Raw genomic sequence first — 18,574 nt, forward strand, 5'->3', positions numbered from 1 at the left:
TGGGTCTGTGCATCCACAGGACCCTATTGTGTCCCCACTGGGGCACAGCCCTTGCCCGCTCCCACCTGCTTCACCAGGGGAGACCCGCCACAGGAGCACAGGGGCGCTCAGCCTCTCCTAGGGCCAGAGATGCTGGAGGGGCCAAATTTTTCCTCCCTTTCCATGACCAGTGAGGAAAGCCTGGCCAGTGCTCCTGGCACAGCCATGTTCTCCACCGGCTGAGGGAAGGGCTCTGGGCTGCTCCCAGTGCTTTGCCCCATCACAGCCAGTACTGGCTCCATCAGAGGGGCTGGGGAGGGAAGGCAGCCCCCTGCCTGCACAGAGTGCTATGGGAAGCCGGCTGTGGAATGGGAACGACCTGCCCTACTTGCCATGCTGGGGTCGTCTGTGTCCACAGCAGCCCCGTGGGGCTGGGAGCACCCAAGACAACCCAAGCCCTGGCCCCCAGCCCATGGGAGCAGGGACAACCAGTCCTGCCCCACCATCACCTTCCCCTCCTCCTTGGCTAACAGGGAGCAGGGCTGCAGGGAGGAGAGCTACATCTTGGCAAAGCCACCCTTGGCAGGAGCTGGCCTGGCCGGAGGGTCCCAGCCCTGAGCCAGATCCGGCCAGCAGGAGCTCGCCCGCTTCCTCCCACCACAGGCAGCCCCGTGCCACGGTCAGATAAAGCACGGCCGCCGCAGGTGTCGAAACGCTGGCCAGGGACCCGCTGCCAGGCAGGACTCCAGCCAGGGACAGGCAGCAATGGTGGAGGCAGCAGGACAGGGTCTGGGGACAGGGGCAGCACAGAGAAAGCTGGCCCCCACTTGTACAGCAGCCTGCAAACACACACATCCCTACGTATCTCCTCCCCCAGGAATTCAGGCCACTGCTGTCACTACCGTTTCCTTTTATTCTTTGCATTTGTACATACATGGTATAAAACCCTCCTCTTCCACCCGCCTGCACCAGGCCAGCCTCAGCACTGCATGGCCAGACCGGCCCCACAACAGCAGCCGCCTGGCACGCAGGATGCCAGGGCTCACCCTGGCTCACAGGGAGTTCCAGGTGTTCCTCCCACTGGGAACAGACCCACGCTCCCACCAGCATCCCTGGGAGCTGGCCAGGGGCCATCCCTGTGACCCCAGGATGCTGGATCAAGCATCTGGGATAGCTCCATCCATCCATCCGAGGGATGAGGAGCGAGTGCCCAGCACAGCATGGGGCTGGAGGCGCTTGGTCTGCAGAAAGTCCCCAAGAAATGTGGGGAGCTGGAGCTGCCCACAGCCCCAAGCCCCCTCTGAGCTCTAGAGCCAAGTCCTTCCTCATGGGAAACTCCCCTCCATTAAAACCAAAAGCAAGAGTAAAGAAAGTTAAGTACAAATCAGAGAGCAATAAAAACCAGACGGTGGGGAAAAAAATATATTACTAAAGGGGCTAAAACTTTGAAGCCTCGTCTTGTTTGATCCTATATTGCTTTACATGGGTGGGTGGGAAGAGCTAATATCCAAAGTCCAACAGAAAGAACCAAAATAGAGTCTGCTTTCCCCTCCTGGGACGTGCTGGAGCTCTCCAGGGGCCGAAAGGCGTTGGGGCTGCCCCCAGCCCCGGGAGCAGAGCGCTGTCCTGCCACGGCACGTCCACCTTCGGATGGGGAGAGGGAACGAGTGAGGAGTTGAGTCTTCCCTGGTGCCACCCGTTGTAGCACTGGGGTATTCGGCTCCATGTCCAAGAAACCACAAATGAGAACCAGACCCCTTGGCTCAGCCGCTCGCCTTTTATACTCTGATCTCGTCATCATCTTCATCGGCAAACGAGAACTCCTTGTCAGGGCGTTTTGGGCCCCCCCCCCCGCTGGCTCGGTGGCCCGGGGACAAGGCTGTGCTCCTCTGGCCCCGAGGTGCAGCTGGACACTGAACTACTGTCCCTGGGACAGCGGCCACCAGCACCGCGGGATGGGCTCTGGCTTGGCAGGGCTGCTGCCACTGCCGGGGAGCCAGGGAGGGTGGCATCCGCCTCCTCCTCACAGCTCTCCTCTGCCTCGGGGTCTTCATCCTGCTCCCACTGCTCCTTATCCATGATGCTCAGGACATCCCCGAGCATGGAGGGGCCCAGGTCGATGTGGAAGGACATGATGGACTCAGCATGCTTCATGCCTGCCCCGCTCTTGGCCACCATGACGGGCAGATCCGTGATGTCCCCGAAGTCGCGCTCATCCAAGCTGGGGCTCAGCGGCCCAGCAGCTGCTCCGTTGGGGCGCTGCTGCTCTTCGGGGCTCACCTCCTCCGGCAGCTTCTTGACGGGGCTGGAGGAGAGGCTCTTGGGCAGCTGCCCCGCGCTCCTGTCCACCTCCTTCTCGTTGAGCTGGGGCAGGGAGACGGCATTCTTCACGAAGAGTGCCGAGTCCCGCAGCGAACCGAGCATGTCCCGCCGGTCACCTCGTGTCACCGACTGCGAGCGCTTGCTGCTGCGGAAGCGGCGGGAGAGCAGGCTGGGTTTGGAGGCTCCCGGCTCCTCACCCAGCTCTGGCCCCGGTTCCCCTGCCTTGCTGGTGAGGAAGGAGGTGTCCCCAAAGGCATCCCCTGCCCGCCCCACGTGCATGGTGTGGCGGAAATCCCCCAGCGGCGCGCTGATCATCTCAGCCGTCAGGTCAGCCCGTGAGCGACGCTTGGAGTGGGCAGAGTTGGAGACGAGTTGCTTGAGGATCGGCATCACCGCGGCGGGGAGGGGTTGCACTACGCTGCACCGGGGCGGCCGAGACAGAGCTGCGTGTCCCACAGACCCAGCTGGTGCTCAGACCTGGTGCTCTGCAGCTGGGTTCCCACCGGTGTCACAGACAGGTCACTCCTAAGGGACAGGAGAAAGGGACACAGTCAGGCTTCGAGGACTTGGGTGGGCACAGCCCTGCCAACACCGGCCCTCACCCCGCCAGGCTGCAAAATGTGACCCTGTGCCCGCCAGCCACTCTGCTTCCTTGGGAACTGCCTTCACACAGCATCGCTCCACAGGGAACAAGCCCTCAGACATCCCCGAGCTCCCCGTGCCCCTTAAATGAGCAGGTCCCAGAGCCCATTCACGGAGTATGTGCGGAAAGGACCACAGGAGAAAGACCTGGGCACAGGGATGTCACAGGACAGTCCCCGACCCTCTGCCTCACGTGAATGGCACCAAAGGGATGTGGGGCACCGCGGCACCCACCATCCCCTCCCAGCGCAGCCGAGCCCACCGGAGCAGGGTTCGGCAGCGCCTGAGCCTCTGGGAGCCACATGCCGAGAAGATGCCTGGAATTTTTTTTTTATTATTTTTTTTTTAATTGGAAGAAAGCAGGGAGGAGCAGACGCCAGGAGGAATTGGAAACAGACGGCAGGAAGTGTGTGAGGAGGGCGTAGAGCCCCCGGGAGGCACCGCCAGCCAAGCGGTGTGCCGGGGGGAGCCAGGACGGGGGACCGGGACGAGCAGGCACGGCTACCCCTCCGCACCCGGCAGGATGGGGACTGGGGGTGCAGCCTTGCTGCTGCCCTTGAGCACCCCAAAGCCCTCCGTGCTGCTCCTCACAATACCCCAGTGCTGAGCCCATGCTGCCATGCCCACCCTCAACAGCCACCTCGCTGTCACCGCTGTGACTCAGGGGTGGCAGTTAGCAACAGACATGAGGCATGTTTCTCCTTCCTGTGGCCACCTCGGTGCCACCGGCCAACCTGTCCAGCCCAGCGCCCATGGCCATGCAGAAAGGGCCACAAGGACAGTGACCACGTCACCGCATCCCGCGCTTCCCCTGGCGCCAGGCAGCCCCAGGTGGTCCCGGGAGAGGCTGCCGAGGAGGAAGGGCTCGCAGCCACCCGCTTCCTCCCTTCGGGCACCACGGCAACACCGCGGTCCCATGACAAGCACGGGGAAGGGACTGGCGTCTCTCCTCTGAGCAAGCCTCGGGGTGGGCGTCACGCCCCCCATTGCCCACCCAGCCCCAGGGTGCAGGTGAACGGCTCCACAGGGTTGACTAGAAGTGAATCCCAGTCCCGCAGCCCACGGCCAGCGATGGCAGCTTGGTCCTGGCACAATCCACTTCGCCGGACACCGCACGGGGCCACAGCAGCCGCCCCACTGCTGCCAGCACAGACAGGGGGAGGGCTCCTGCCCCCCCCCCCCCCCCCATCCCTTCCCAAACCTGCCCTGCGACACCCGTCTGTCCCCCTCCGGGGCAGCAGGACCTCAGGCAGGATGTGCCCAGGAGTCTCATGCAGGCAGGATGGACTCTGACCCCACACGGGTGCAAAGTCCCAGCGCCCAGCCCTGCTGCACACAGCTTCTGTATGGGGCAGCCAGGGTGGGCATGCCCCACGGCGCAGCGCCGGTGGCACACAGCCACGCTCCCCATCCATCCTTGCGCAGGATCCCACTGCCCGACTCCACTGCTGCAGAGCCCTGGGGATGTGACAGCACATGGGGTATCCAGCCAGAGGAGCCCCTCAGTTTATCCCCAGGAGCTGGGGGATGACACAGAGCAGCCACACCGCCTTCTCCACACCATCAAACCAGGAGCCAGGTGGACTTATTTCCCCCCTCGACGCATCTGAATGTGGACAAGCAGCTCGCTGGAGCCCCAGCTCCCCTGGCCAGGATCTCACACAGCCCAGCTGAGCGCGTGTGCATGGCACAGACATTTTCCCCTTGCAAGGTCTCCTTTCAGGCCAGCATTCCTCCAGCCTTTGGTTTTACATAAAACAAACACTCCCGGCAAGCTCCCCAGCTGGGCCAGGCAACTGTGCTGCTGATTTAGGCCATCTGGGGACTGTCCCTCCCTTGTATTTAGATTTTGTGGCCAAGTTCAGCATTTGTGAGATACTTTGCAAGCCTCGGCAAAGGGGCCACGGGGAGGTTAGAGTGTTACGGGCGTGCCACGGCAGCCTGCCTGGCCAGCAGCTCTCCAGCACCCTCACAGCTTCCAAACAAGCCACCGCGTTCCCCCTTGGCGCTCCAGCACACGAAGCCTTTTCGCAGCGGCCACAATCTCCCCCATCCCTCAATGCTTCTCTCACCCTGAGAGGCGGCAGCGCGGTGGGATGCTGCTGCCCCACAGCCTGGCTGCTGGCCCCGTCCAGCCCAGGGGGGCGCAGGACACAGAGCCCCTTTCTCCTCCTCTTGCTCAGGGGAGAGGAGCGCGGATCCTGTGACATTCCCACTGCCGGCACTTTCACAAAGGAAACCAGGCCAGGCAGGCTTCGCCGCCACCGCCTCTCCAGCTCCCTACCAGGGAAAGCAGCTCTGTAACCCGAGAGACTTTGCAGGCAGGCTGGCAGCGCTTCGTCCTGGGGCAGCGAGCCCAGAGCACTGCCAAGTCCCAGCAGGGCTTTGGGGAAAGGGGAGGGGACGGGACCTGCAAGCGCAGGTTGAGGACAAGAAGGATAAAGTGTACCAACAGACCAGGCGCTGCTTCCCGCCTGCCTTCTCACTCCTTTGGGACCACAAACTCTGAGGAGCGAGAGCCTCAGGTCCCCGGGGATGTGATTTCCCCTGCGAATAGGTGTCTGCTTGCAGGACAGCGGGGTCCTGCCGCCAGCGTGGAGGGTGGGACGGGCCTGGCCAAGGGCAGGGCAGGCAGGGGGACCGTGCGCAGGCCTCCCATGAGCCCCCCACATCCTCCCCATCTCACCCTGCTCAGCACCAGTCACCACGGGGACCCGAGGCACAAGTGGCTGAAAGAAAGAGGCCAGTGAGTATGTACACACAGGAGAAATGCCGAGTCCAGCCACGCTCCCACGCGTCCTGCCCCTAACTTGTCACGCTCACAGGCTGGGAGAGCCAAACCTGCAGAGGGTGAAAGCATCCTGGCTGGCCCAGCCAGCTCCAAACGAGCTTCCCCGGCTTTGCCATACGGAGCACCCCAGGCAGCACCCTCCAGCCCAGAGATCAGAGGATGCTCTCCCCACCCTGTCGAGTGCTGCTGGGGCAGGGGCTGTGCTGGACCAGTCAAGCCCCCAGGTACTGCCCGGGGCCAGGGAGAACCCGCACACCAGGCAAGAAGGACACGCTGGCTGCTCAGCCCCACTTTCTGGTGCTGTGCCCCTTGGGGATCCGGCTCAGGCGGCCCTTTGATGTCGGTGCCTGGCAGACAGCTGCTGGAGACAGGGCACGAATCACACCCTGCCACCGCCGGCCCAAGAGGGGAACCAGCCCAATGTCACACCCTCGTGTCAGGCTCCCCAGCGAGTCTTCCCAGGGCTGGGGGCAGACAGTCCTGTTAGTGCGGGCAGCCCAGGCGGCCCGGTGACCACCTCCTCCCGACACAGGTGACAGGTCTGGTCCTGTCCCTGGCATCAGGACGCCACCAGAGTTCAGCCGTTGGATGCATGGAGCAGCCCCAGCAGCACCTCTGGAAGTGGCAAGGCAGCCAGCCCCAAGCACCAGAGCTGGGGATTGTGAGACGGCTCGCCGGGGCTGGAGGAGCTCAGCTCTCACCGGGGCGATCGGCACACCGAGCAGCACCAACTGGGGAACTCACCACCCCAGCACTGGCACACCAGTGCCAAAAGCAGAGCAGCGCTCCCCGAGGGACTGCCGACAACGGGGAGCTAGCCAGAGTTCAGCAAGGAGCTATTGGCAGGACGTGCCAGAACACGCACAGGACCATAAATCCTCCTGCTACAGGGCCATGAACCAGCCCACAGCTCTCTGCAGGGCGAGGAGGGGACAATCCTGGGGGGAAAGGTTATCTCCTCGCTGGCCCCGGCTTCGTCTCTCACAACAACAGGGGCTGGCCGGGTCCGACAGGATACCGGGTCTAAACAGACCTCCTGACCTCTGCCAGGCTCCGAATTCCTGCGGTTTTGCTGGGGTGGACGGGAAGTAAACAGGCAGGCTTCCCACGGCTCGGCCACTGCACCCTACCTGCCGCCGGGGACGGCACCCCGCAGCCGGCCAGCTTGGGGGGCCCGCGGCCGCGGCGGCTGTTTGTGCTCAGGACAAAACCTGGGGAACAAAGGGAGAGACCGCCACGGTCAGCACAACCGGCAGTGCGGCCGGGGAGGGAGCCCGCTGCCGGGCATCCCATGGCACAGAGCCAGCCTTGCCCTCCCCCCGCCGTCCCCCAGGACCCAAACCCACCGACTGCTCAGTGCTAAACCTCAGCTGGATTCGCTCCACGGTCTCCGAGGCAGCTGCGTCCAAAACAGACTTGTTTACTGTGCACCCAGCGAGGGAGAAAGCCCTGGCCCGGGGCGCAGAGAGCTGTGCTGCCTTCGCCACCTCGCTCCGTGCCTCAGTTTCTCCCCCAGACCGTTAACGATTCCAGCTGCCTTTAAAGCAGCTTTCCTGATCTATAGATTCGGCACTCGGAAACATCTATAGTTATCGCTGCTACCGCCGGGGTCAAACCAGGGCAGCGCAGGCCGAGTCCGGCCCCCCGCGAGCGGCCGCTGCCCCCCAGCCCCCGGCTCTCCGAGCACCGGGGCGGCTCTGGGAGCCAGCCCCCCAGCCAGGCAGGTCCCAGCTCCCCGGGCCACCCATGGGAGCCGGCGTGTGTCCCCCGCGGGTGGCCAGCAGCGCGGGGGGGCAGGCTGGGCGCTGGCCGGGATGCCCCCAGCCCCGGCCCGGCCCGCAGCAGGATGAGCTGGAGGGGGATTTCGGGCGGCTCTGACTCAGCACCCGCCTGCGCCCAGCCCCGGCCAGCCCAGGGGTGCTGCTGGCCCCGCTCCAGCCCGGGGAGGAGCAACCTTTCCGAGAAGGGCCGCGGGCGGCCACCGCCCCGGCTGTGGCCACCGCCGTCTCCGGGCACCACCGAGCCCCCGCCGGGGCGTGCAGAGCCGGGCCAGGGGGAGCCGGGCCGGTGCCCCACGCTGGGCAAGCACAGCTCCGCACCCCGCTTAACCCCTCCGCCCACCCGCGCCGTGGACCGGCCCCACGGACCGGGGGTGAGTAGGAGGGGGTGTGAGGGTCACCGCCGCCCCAGCCCGCTACCGGAGCGGGGCTCGGGGCAGCCCCGGGGACCCCACCCGCCACCGGACAATAGCCGAGCTGGGGCCCGGCTGCCTCCGCCGCGCCGAACCGAACCGAGTCGAGCCGTGCCCAGCCGAGCCCAACCGAGCCGAACCGAGCCCCGGAGCCGCCTACCTGCGCTCACGGGCCGCGCTGCCGCTCCATGGCCGTGCCGTGCCGGGCCGGGCCGTGCCGAGCCGAGCCGAGCCGAGCCGAGCCGGAACGGAGCTGCCCCCCCACTACCGCGGCGGCGGGGCATGATGTCATCGCCCCGCCCGGGCCAATGGCGCGGCGCCACGTCACGGCCAGTCCCACGCCCTCCATTCAAACCCGAGTGGGGCGGGGGGAAACTCTTGCCTTGGGCGGGGCCCCGCCCATGGGGGTGCCCCTGTGTGGGGTCCCGAGTGGGGTCCCCGGCCCCTCCCGAGCGGGGCGCAGGGATCCGCAGGGGTGGGGGGTCCCGGTGGGCAGAGCAAGGGGCTGGCAGAGCGGCGGGTGTTGAGGGGGTGGGGGGTGTCACAGACTGATTAATGAGGGGGAATTAAGAGCCGAACTAAACTGCCAGGAGGAGGCGGGTTCAGCCCCAGGGCAGCACCGATGTCCCCGTCCCACTGGTGACCGTGACACCCACGAGGCCGCAGCCCCTACACCCACCTTCCCCCACCCCACAGCTCCGTGCCCCCAGCCAGCCTCGCTGCTCCGTCCCCCCCGGGGCACAGGACCCCCCCAGGCCGCGGGTTGGGAGCTCTGTGGCTGGGCCAGGGGGGCACCATGGCTCCCCCAGCCCCCGGCCCAGCGATGCGCTGAAAGGGAGAGTGCAGGGCTGCACAGCCGCTCTCGGGGATTACAGCGAGACCTTTGTGGGAGAAAAGGGGTGGGGAGGATGGGATTATCCCCAATCTGCCTAATGCGGCGTTTCTTGCATATTCCGGAGCGTCTGGTGCCTCTGTGGAAGGAGCCAGTTTAGGTGTGGGGGGTGGCGAGCGGAGTGCTGGGGTGCCCCAGTCGTGCAGCCCTGGGGGCTCAGGTGCTGGGGCACGATGCTGTGGGAGGATGAAGATTTCTCATGTGTCCAAGGAGCTCCGTTCCCTGGGCTCGGCAGCACCCACCCGGGGGGCCATGGGTGCAGCCCGGCGGGCTGTGGGTGCAGCAAGCAGCCAGGGCTGGGCAGCACCGGGCACTTTGATGGCTCACCTGGTGCAGCCACTTCCCTCCGTGGGAAGGGCAGGAGGCTGCTCGCAGCATAACCACGGAGCTGCCACTCCTGCCGGCAGCTGGAGCAAGTGTGGCGCTGCGGAGGTGCTGGGGTTGGCGCGGTGGAGAGGCTCCGCTGGACTGAGCACCATGGCCAAACCATCCACGGCACAGCCTCTTCCCGCAGCCCGGGTGTCCAGCATCATCCTGCCTCCGCCGGTGCCTGCAGGCTCCTTCCCAGACCGTGCTGCTTCATCGGCTCATACCAGTGCCATTTTCATAGCTGTTTGGTTTGGCAAATTTTATTTTCCTTGTTTTCCAAAAGGGGAAATTGAGGCAAGAGGCAAAGCTCTGTGCCCGCAGTTGAGCAGGGAGCCCCTGGGAGCCACCGCTGGATGCAACAGTGGTTTGTCAGTGGGTGAGGAAGAGGAGGGTTTTCCAGAGCTCCCACCAGCAGCTCTACCCACTCGTGTGGGGTCAGTGCGTGTTAATCAAAGCCCGTGAGCACCAGTACAGCCCTGCTCACCTCACCTGATGCTGTCATGGGAGCACGGCGCTGGCTGAGACAGCGCAGTCGGGAGGGATTAACATCAGCTGGCTGGTGGGAGCCGCCGGGAAGGCTCCCACGGGCTGGCCTAACTCCGGCTGGGAAGAGCAGGCACCCACTCAACTTGAAAAACTGCCTGGGAGAGATGGGCCCCCTCCCCTCCCCAGCAGCTCAGCAGAACCCCCAGGGCTGGATCCGGCCTTGGGGAGATGGCAGCAGTGTCGGGGTGCTGGGAGGCTCAGGAGCACGGAGCGGGTGGCTGCATCGCTCCCGCCCTTCCCAAACCCTCTGCCGGTTCCTTTTACTGCTTCTCAGTAAGCACTAGCTTCTCAGCAGCTTTTGAAAGCAGAGAAGAAAAAAGGCTTGAAAAGCTCTTTGAAAAGCAGGGCAGGGAGAAGCGCCCGAGTTTCCCGGCAGCCCCATCCCCTCCTCCTGCTGCCAGCGCCTGCCAGCTTTGTCTGCCGACGCTGCCTTGGCCGCACAGGAGATGCTGCCGAGCAAGCTGGGTGCTTTCCCGGAGGCCAGTGCTGCACCAGGGTGTGGGGTTCACCGTGAGACACCCTAGCATGCCAGGAGTGAGGCATTGCCCCCACAGCCCCCCCAGATCCCACCAGCCCCAGGGCCCAGTGCTGGCTTCTGCCAGAAGCCTCTCCAACAGCCCCACCAACACCCACGGATACCAGCTTGCACCCACAGATGTGGGGTTTCACCCGTTCCCCAGGCTGTTCGCTCAGAGGTGGTTATCAGGCTAACTGGCGCACCCTGGCAGGACCACCCTGCCTGCCCACCACTGGCACCTCGGCACCCGTGGGTGCACGGGTGAGCACCAGGACAAGCTGTGCACAGGTCAGAGGCTGCTGCAAGCAAGCTCTCCGTGCAGCCGCCCCACCTTTCCCAGCCGGCACGCTCCTCTGGCCAGCAGTGCCTGGGAACAGGCTCGCACGACTCGCCACCTGCCTGGGAACCCATGGCTTGGCCACGGTGCAGCCATCCTGGCTTCCCCCGGGGGATCCCATGTGGAGTGTGGCTGCTGTGAGGACCCACCGCAGCCAGCAGTGCCCATGGAAGACCCTTGCCCTGGAACAGCTTCAGTGCAAGGATCCCTTCAGCTGGGGTGCCACGGCATGCACTGGGCACCCCCACCTGTGGGACAGGGTGCACAGACCTGAGTCCATCCTCTCCAACGCTCTCCTCTCCCCGCCGCCCCAGGAGGGCTCCGACACCGTCCCTGCTGCCAGCCACTCTGCCCGTGCCGCAAGCTTCGCAGCCCGGCACGGCGCAGGAGGCAGCAGGGCCTGGGGCACGTGGGGCTCTGAGGGTGCGCCAAGTCCTGTCTAGTCCCCGGCATGACAGGAGGGGTTGTCCCTGTCCCCACAGCCCAAGGCAAGGGAAAGGTGGGGAGACTCGGCTCTGCCCTGGGAGCTGGCAGGGAATCTGGGATATCTGGGGGAAAGGGAGAACCCAGGCTGCAGGGCTGCTTCTCCTCCACCACACACCAAACACTTCTCTTTGCTCTGATTACTGCCTGCTTGATCTAATCTCAACCTGGAAAATAAACTGTTACTACCTGACTCCAACACCACCACGACTTCAGTTTAAATAAATAAATAAAAACAAACCACGGAATTCAGCCTGGCTTTAGAGGTTGCAATCCGCATTTCTGGCACATAATCATCTGCCCGTCGCACCTGGGTACCGCTGTGGTGCTGCCCTGTCTGCACAGCGAGGTCTGGGGGTGCAGCTGCTCCCCTCTGCCCTGCTTCAGCTCACCCAGCCCTGATAAGTGAGTGGCACGCTGCCCTTGGGAGACCCGCAGGCCACTGCCGAGCGGCAGTCAGGACATACGTCAAGGCCAATTCACTCCCCAGGGACTGATTGCTGCCGACAGCTCGCCCTGCCCGTCTGCGGCACAGAGCAGCCTGGAGAGCTGGCAGCGGGGCTGGGCACCGGCAGCCCAGACCTGCCTGGAGGGGCCAGGGTGGCAGAAGGGACTTTTGGAAAGAACTGGTTGTGACGGCAGCGTGGTGAAAGCTGAGGCTGGAGGAGGTGGTTGTGCTCGGCAGGGAGCACGGCATCTTCCCCCATGAGCCCAGCCAGTCTGGTTGCATCTGTGCTGGGGAGAAACTGAGGCAGCACAGGTGAGCAAGAGCTCCTGCTAGTGCCACCGGCACTTGGCCCATCCTTGCTGTGCCCATACTGGGCTTTGTGCCCCATGCAGCCCCCAGACCATCCCAGAGAGGTTCCCCAGGGAGCAGAGGGTGAACCCAACTGCTGTGGTGGGATGCGGGATCTGCCACTTCCTTGGGTGCTGCATCCTTCAGTTGTGGGAAACCATGAGTAGAAAGGGCTAGTCCTGGCTTCACCACCATTGCTGCCACAGGGCCCCAGGCACGCCGGCCACCTTCACCTCCCAGCACAGCACCAGCTCCAAACCTGCTGCCGATGTTGCTGCACCCTCTGGCTTCAAATGGTGGCCAGGGATGAGCTGGGCCAGGGCAGGCAAGAGGGGCCTGGGCTCTGCTGTGCCCTGGCTGCCAGGGCTCTGGCACACCACCATGCCAGGGAGCACACACAGACTGATGCAGGCACCTCCCAGGACCCGCATCCCATTGTCCCTGCAGTGATGGACTGGTCCAGGGGCAGCAGCGGTGCTCCTGGGTCGTTTGGGCTGGCACATGTCCTATGTGGGAGGGGAGCATCCCTTGCACAAGGAGCATCTCTTGTACAGGGAACATCCTTTGCACAAGGGGCATCCCTCACACTGGGAGCATCTCTCGCACAGGGAATGTCCCTCACACAACGAGCATCCCTCGCACAATGAGCGTCCCTTGCATGGAGAATGTCCCTCGCACAATGAGCATCCCTTGCACAGGGAGTGTCCCTTGCACAAAGAGCTCGCCTGTATTGCTCAACTCCCCAGACCTGCTCTGCCCCGTGTCTCTGGCAGCTCCATGTCCCAGCCCCAGTGGGAGGAAGGTCTCTCTTGCACAAGCAAGGGTGCCTGGGGCTGGAGCTGATCTACAAACAAGAGGCAAGATTTGTCCTGCCAAACACACACCCTTTTTTGCCCCCATACAAATGTCTCCACCTGAGTGGGTCATCAGGCTCGCCTTGCTGCCCAGGGATGAGACGGGCACCCCTGGGTGCTGCGCTCCCTTCAGTGCCAGCTCCCAAGTAGGTCAGATAAGTTACTGGCAGAAATGCCCTCTGCTCCCCGCTGCTCCGGGGCCGCAGCGATGTGCCGAGGTGGGGACAGTGCTTCTGCCAATGGCTGCAGCTCGGCAGCAATGCCACTGCAGCGTCCCCCATTTCTCCCCATCCCATAGGATGGGCGAAGGGGGCTGCGGCATGGGGTCACACCCCCCAGCTCCAACCAGTCCCCAAACCAGCGCCTGTGAAATGCTCCCTCTGGCAGCCCCAGCCCATGGCCATGCCGGGGTGAGGGTCCAAGTATATGCCTGCAAGAAACTCCGAGCCCCTGCCCTGCAGCGAGGGGCTGTGCAGACCCCACAGCCCCTGGTCCTGGTAGCCCCCAGCGAGGGAACAGCCCTCGGCCAAGGACGGAGGTGCCGGTGCCTTGCTGGTGCTGCTGGCAGGCTGAGACTTCCCCAGCCTTTGGCTCCAGATCCGCGCTGTTTGCTGCCGGAGGGGTGCTGGGCGATGAAACCCAAGCACATCACCTGGATTTTCCTGACAGGCCTGAAGGGCAGAGCAGGCAGCGAGGGTGGCTGCAAACCACTCCAGGAGAAATCCCCACTGCCAGTGACACAGGGCTGCTGCTGGCGATGGGGTCACCTCCCTCCTTCCCTGTCCCACCCCGTGGTCCCCTTTCCCTCTGGCTCCAGACCCCACTGGGCTGGAAACATGCAGGGATACAGCCATTGCCACTCCCTACTGCATTCTGGGCCCAATCCTGGCACTGCAGCCTCTGGCACCCTCTGCCTGGCTCCTTCCCCAGTGCCGTAGGGCTGGCAAAAGCCCTGCCGGGGCAACTGGACAAGCGGACACATCCCGCTGGCCCCTTCTTGCCACAGCACGGTGACAGAGAGGTGAGACGTGCTGATCCTCAGGCTGTTTATTGGCATCTCCCTCGGTTCAGCCCGGGTGCCGCGGCCCCACCGGGCTGGTGCCTGGCTCACCGGTAGGCACTGCAGGGGTTTTGCTATGCAGAGACCACCAAAATGCCCCCAGCCACAGACCTCCCTCCCCAGGCATTGCCACCCCTGCATGCCCGTTATGGTCCCAGGCCTCTGCACAAAACCCCATTTAAAAAATCCCCAAACCACGAGAAACGCAGAGGGGTGGCTACAGTCACTGCATCGCCCCCTCTGAGCCCTCACCCGTGCCCCTGCACAGCCCCAGGGTGCAAAACTGGGGGGGGGGACATCAGCACCATATGCACCCTGGTCGGCTCTCCTGGCGTTCCAGTCCTGGCTTCTCCTAGGGGGGCTGTGCTGGGCCAGGCACAAACGAGGATAAGAATTAATTGTCCCCTGGGTTCCTAGCACAGTGGGTGCCCTCTTCTCGCAGAGGCTGGGGGGTCCAGGGTGGGGGTTTCATGTCCAGAGGTTTTAAGATCAGCAGAGCTCCTCTTCCTCTCTGCAGCTGGGGTCTCCGTGTCACCACTTGTTCCATGTCCCGGGGGAGCTGCAAACAAAGGGGCTGGGGTTTGGCATGGCAAGACCCCCTGCGCCCAGCCCAGCAGGTGCCAAGGGCAAAGTCCCTGCAATCCTGCTGGCACGCCGAGTCCTCCTGCCCCAGCTCAGCCAAGGGCTCCATAGCACAGAAAGCTTTGGCCAAGAAGAGGAGCTGGGTTTTGCTCCCCAGCCCCAGGGAAGGCGCTCGGCGTTCTGTTCCGGCTCTGCCGAGGAAGCAAAGCACCCGCTGCGGCACCGAGCCTGAACCTGGGGCCGCTGCCCACCATGGCACCACTGCCATGCCTGGGGCCCTTCGGCCTCTCCACCTCTTCCTCCTCCTCTTCTCCCCCTTGCCGATTTTTAATTTTTCCTTAATTTCTTGGGGGTTTTCTTTTTTCTTTTTTATTTTTTTCTAATTTTTTCCTCCTGTTTGTTTTTGCTTCTGTTTAAATATCAAACGAAAGAAGAAAATCCAGCGATGGGGGCTCTGGAGCCAGGGGCCAGGCTGCTGGGTGGGCGGTAGAGGGTACCGGGCTGGCTGGGGGGGTTGCCGGGTGTCTGGGGGGTGGGAGTCCTGCTGGCTTTGGGGCGGAAGAGGCTGCCTTGCTGCGTGGAGGTGCTGTTGGAGAGGGGTGCGTGGTCAGGCTCCCCTGAGTCGCTTTCAGTGTAGCTGTACGCCTGCGCCCGTGAGATGCCCTTCTGCTGCCGCCGCCACGAGTTGTAGTAGGTGGGATCGCTGATGTAGTGGTTGACAAAGGAGTGAGCTTTCTGGTGGCCGGGGTCCACCTCGTACTCGCTGTCACTGCCCTATAGAACAAGGTAGGGGAGTGAGCCTGGGGTGGGGGGCATCACCCACCAGCCCCCAAAAGAGGGTGAGCTTTCCCAGCGCTCTTTGGGGGATGCTGGCGAGCACATCCCAAAAGACATCGGGGGCTGGGACGGCTGCAGCACCACTGGGGTGTTTCTGCCTCTTACAAAACAAAACCTCATAGAAAAGGGTTGCAGGGTCCTGGGGCCCCTCGGAGGGGGGATCCCCGAGGCTGTGAGACCCCCAGGCTGGCGGGGAGGATGTTTTTGGGAGGCGGGTGCTGGCAGCCCTGCCTCCCCCTTGGCGGTAATTGGATTCAGCTTCCCCTGGCCCTGCACAAAGGGCCCATTGAGGGCGGTGGGGAAGCTGCACCGCACCAGCGCCAGCTCCCGCCGCTCTTCACAGCTCCTCAAAAGCCACTCAAGCCCCGCTCCGGCAAGAGGGAGCAGAGCCGGCATCTGCCACAGAAGGCAAAAGAAACAGCCGATGCAGGCAGCGACAGGGGGGCCCCCTGGGGCTGGTCCCCCTCCTGCTCGGGGACAGCCACGGAGACCCCCAGGACCTTTCCCTGGGCTTCAGCCTCGGTCTTTTCAGATGCTGCCCAGTGTCGGTCCTGGGGGTGATGCTCCTGTGGCCTCGCTGGAGGCTGCCTGCCTGGGGAGCTGCCCGTGGCCGCGCTCCTGCCCGGCCACAGCTGCCCCTTTCTCCGGGAGGAGACAAAGGTGCCATTTTGCAGGGTTGGCAGAGCTGTGGCCGTTGCCACCAGCGACCAGGCACAGCAGGACAGTCCCCAACCCTGCTGCCCTCCTGTCCGCTGTCCCCAGCAGCCCTGGGTTCCCCCCCGCAGTGCCACATCCCCCCAGTGCATGGGCTGTGGGCTGTGCCAGCTTTACTCCAGCTCTGTGCCGTGAAGCCATGGGGAATGCTGCTGCCTAAAAAGCAGGATGGGGTAGGAGAGCAGGATCAGCATTGCTTTTCCCAAATGTGCACCAGGACCTGCATTGTGGTGGGCAGACAGCAGGGCCGATGCTCAGGGAGGACTCCCAGCATCTTCCATCCTGCCCTTGTTGCCCCTGCCCCAGGTCCCCATCCCCACGTGCAGCCCCGGGTGGTCACCTGAGAGTCGGAGACCTCGGAGGGCTTCTCTGTCAGGCTGCTGCTCTCGGCGGGGATCAGGTCGTTGTACTTGGTCACATCCTCGTCCGAGTAGTGGAGGCTGCCAGGGCTGGGCCGCGGCGGGGACCTTGGGGAGAGGCAGGTGCTCAGCGCAGATCCCCCCTCGGGGCTGTGCCATGTGGGGACGAGCCCAGCTGACCCCCTGGGCAGGCTCTGGGACCACCCATATGCTGTGCCAAGCTCCCCCTAAGGACCCTGCCTGTGGTCCATGGGCTCTCAGGCATTCCCAGCTTTTCAGGCTGGGGGGGCACCGGGCAGAACAGGGTCACCCCGCTGGGGTGCCAGCCCTCCCCAGCCCTGTGCCCATCCCATAGTGATTGCATGATGGAGGGATGGGCTTAATGACTTTAAAAGCTCCCCCCTGCCCAGGGAACGGGCTGCAGCGGCAGGTCCTTACCGGGTGTAGATGCCATTTTTCCGGCAGAAGGAGTTCTTGACAGAGAGGCGCCGGTTGTTGAGCTCCAGGGCGGGGAAGCTGCCCTCATCCAGGCTCACCATCTCACCGTGGCTCAGAGCGGTCGCCTTGGAGCTGTTCCCTGGGGGACGGGATGCTGAGCCTCCCCCAGACCCTCCCCAGGCAGCACAGTCAGGGGGGGCCTGGACTCTGCACAGGGGGGCTGGGGAATGACCCAGGGAGGGTTGTGCTGGCTCCGCATTAGAGAGACCACAGCCTGGGGACGGCCACGAGGTGCCAGTCCCGGAGCAGCAGCCACGCATCAGCCCCGCGCCCAGCACCGCCAGCCGTGCCGAGCCTGCCTGCCTTGGCTCGCACCCTGACCTGCCCCATCGCCTCTGGCTCCCGGCTCAGCGGCTCTGTTTGCTTAATGAGGAGGTCTGGATTTTCCCCACAATTTGAGCCCTTGATACAGCTAAGAAAACAGAGCTGTGTTTGACTAATCCCAATGACCTCTGCTGAGCCCCCCAGGCTGTCCTGCCTCTGCAGCTGACAGTGGGACAAATCACTTATTTAATCTTTAGCTCCCAATGCTCTCTGGGAAGCCCACAGCATCTCTATCAGATGTCACTGGGTCCATGGAGGAGCCATGCCCCGAGGCAGGCTCCCACCACCCTACTCAGACCCCAAAGGCAGGCAGGGAGGCCCCAGAGAGGCTGCTACGGGGTCAGGACTCTGCACCCCCTGGCTGGCACCTCAGAGGGTCCCATCACCACCCACTACATCCCCAGTGCTCACCTGAGTCTGACTTCTTGGCATACTTCTTGCTCTGCCCACGGATGATGAGCACGAAGACAAGCAGGAGAATGAAGATGAGCCCTACCAGGGCGATGACCACCAGGAACCACCACTCCTCGTAGAACGGGTTGGCTTTCTGGGCTGGGGCACAGGAGGGAGGATCAGAGGGGGACAAGCATGCAGGGCAAACCGGTATGGATGGGGAGCCCCGGCTGCAAGGCATGGGGTTGCCATGGGGAACTTTGTGAGACCTGGATCCATGTGAAGGAGTGGGTTAAAGGGGTGTGTGTGACAGGGGGCTTTGCAAGGGGAGTGCTGGCAGATGCTGCTGGCAGCAGGATGTGGGGCTCTGTAGGAGCCAGGCAGGGTTGGGGAGATGGGTTTCAGTGGTGGCCACAAGGACAGAGCAGCACTGGGACTCTCCCTCCAGCACAGGGGTACCAGCATCCCTCCAGAGACACCCACGTGCTGCCCCCACTGGCTACCTGACACGGAGGGAGAAGGTGTGCTGGGGGTCCCATAGCCATAGTCATTCACAGCGATGACACGGAAGTCATAGCTGACCCCCTGCTTCAGGATGTCCATGCTGAAGGTGTAGGAGGTCACTTCCTTGGGGATGTCTTTGATGAGGATATCCCAGAGTCCCTCATCTGGAAGAGAGGGGGAGCCTGGGAGAGGGCGACTGGCTCTGTGGGGCCCCCCTGGGCGAGAGGCTGATCCCCCCCACCCAGGAGCACCTGCCCTCTGCCCGCTGCCCGCCCTCCCCTTCCAGCCCCAGCAGGCACTGAGCTCGCTCACTGCAGCATCATTAAAAAGCCCCAGTGATGCACATGCCTGATTGATCACCTGCCCTGGCCAAGGGCAAGGCACCTCCCTGGAGACCTGCTGCCACCACAGCCCCAGAGCACCCCTGGCAGCCCCACGGGCTCACGGGAGTGAGGGGTTTCCCTCCTGGGTGCTGCTCCCCGACACGACACGGGGAGTGGTACCCACCCCTGTTAGCGATCGATTGGGTTGTCTGAGCTGCGGTCTCTGTGGCAGGAGAAATCATTAACTTGGGGCTGCAGGAG

The 18,574-nt window shown here is 63.9% G+C and overlaps 2 protein-coding genes across 5 annotated transcripts in view; both read right to left on the minus strand.

The window, feature by feature from the left end:
* Nucleotides 1-872: 872 nt before the first annotated feature.
* CDC42EP4 (CDC42 effector protein 4) lies at nucleotides 873-8,200 on the minus strand. 3 transcript variants are annotated; one of them, XM_055797582.1, is made up of 2 exons: nucleotides 8,086-8,200; nucleotides 873-2,826 (listed from the first exon to the last, which is right to left on the minus strand). In XM_055797582.1, exon 2 carries the CDS (start codon nucleotides 2,689-2,691, stop codon nucleotides 1,807-1,809), a length of 885 nt encoding a protein of 294 aa, XP_055653557.1. In that variant the 5' UTR covers nucleotides 2,692-2,826; nucleotides 8,086-8,200; the 3' UTR covers nucleotides 873-1,806. The 3 variants fall into 3 exon arrangements, with proteins under 3 accessions (XP_055653557.1, XP_005237563.2, XP_055653558.1); XM_005237506.3 differs by lacking the exon at nucleotides 8,086-8,200 and adding an exon at nucleotides 7,081-7,370; XM_055797583.1 differs by lacking the exon at nucleotides 8,086-8,200 and adding an exon at nucleotides 6,776-7,040.
* A 5,561-nt stretch (nucleotides 8,201-13,761) lies between these two features.
* SDK2 (sidekick cell adhesion molecule 2) overlaps nucleotides 13,762-18,574 on the minus strand; it is a 51,292-nt gene continuing 46,479 nt past the window's right edge. Inside the window, exons 41-45 of one of the 2 annotated variants that reach the window (XM_013299209.3) lie at nucleotides 17,990-18,154; nucleotides 17,505-17,645; nucleotides 16,710-16,848; nucleotides 16,253-16,379; nucleotides 13,762-15,135 (exon numbers count right to left, since the gene is read on the minus strand). In XM_013299209.3, coding sequence (XP_013154663.2) covers nucleotides 14,782-15,135; nucleotides 16,253-16,379; nucleotides 16,710-16,848; nucleotides 17,505-17,645; nucleotides 17,990-18,154 — 926 coding nt within the window. In that variant the 3' untranslated portion in view covers nucleotides 13,762-14,781. Of the gene's footprint in view, nucleotides 15,136-16,252; nucleotides 16,380-16,709; nucleotides 16,930-17,504; nucleotides 17,646-17,989; nucleotides 18,155-18,574 lie in introns of both variants that reach the window. The other variant, XM_027786940.2, reaches the window with a different exon arrangement.

The sequence above is a fragment of the Falco peregrinus genome, chromosome 2, assembly GCF_023634155.1.
Source record: "Falco peregrinus isolate bFalPer1 chromosome 2, bFalPer1.pri, whole genome shotgun sequence".
Taxonomy (NCBI): Eukaryota; Metazoa; Chordata; class Aves; order Falconiformes; family Falconidae; genus Falco; species Falco peregrinus.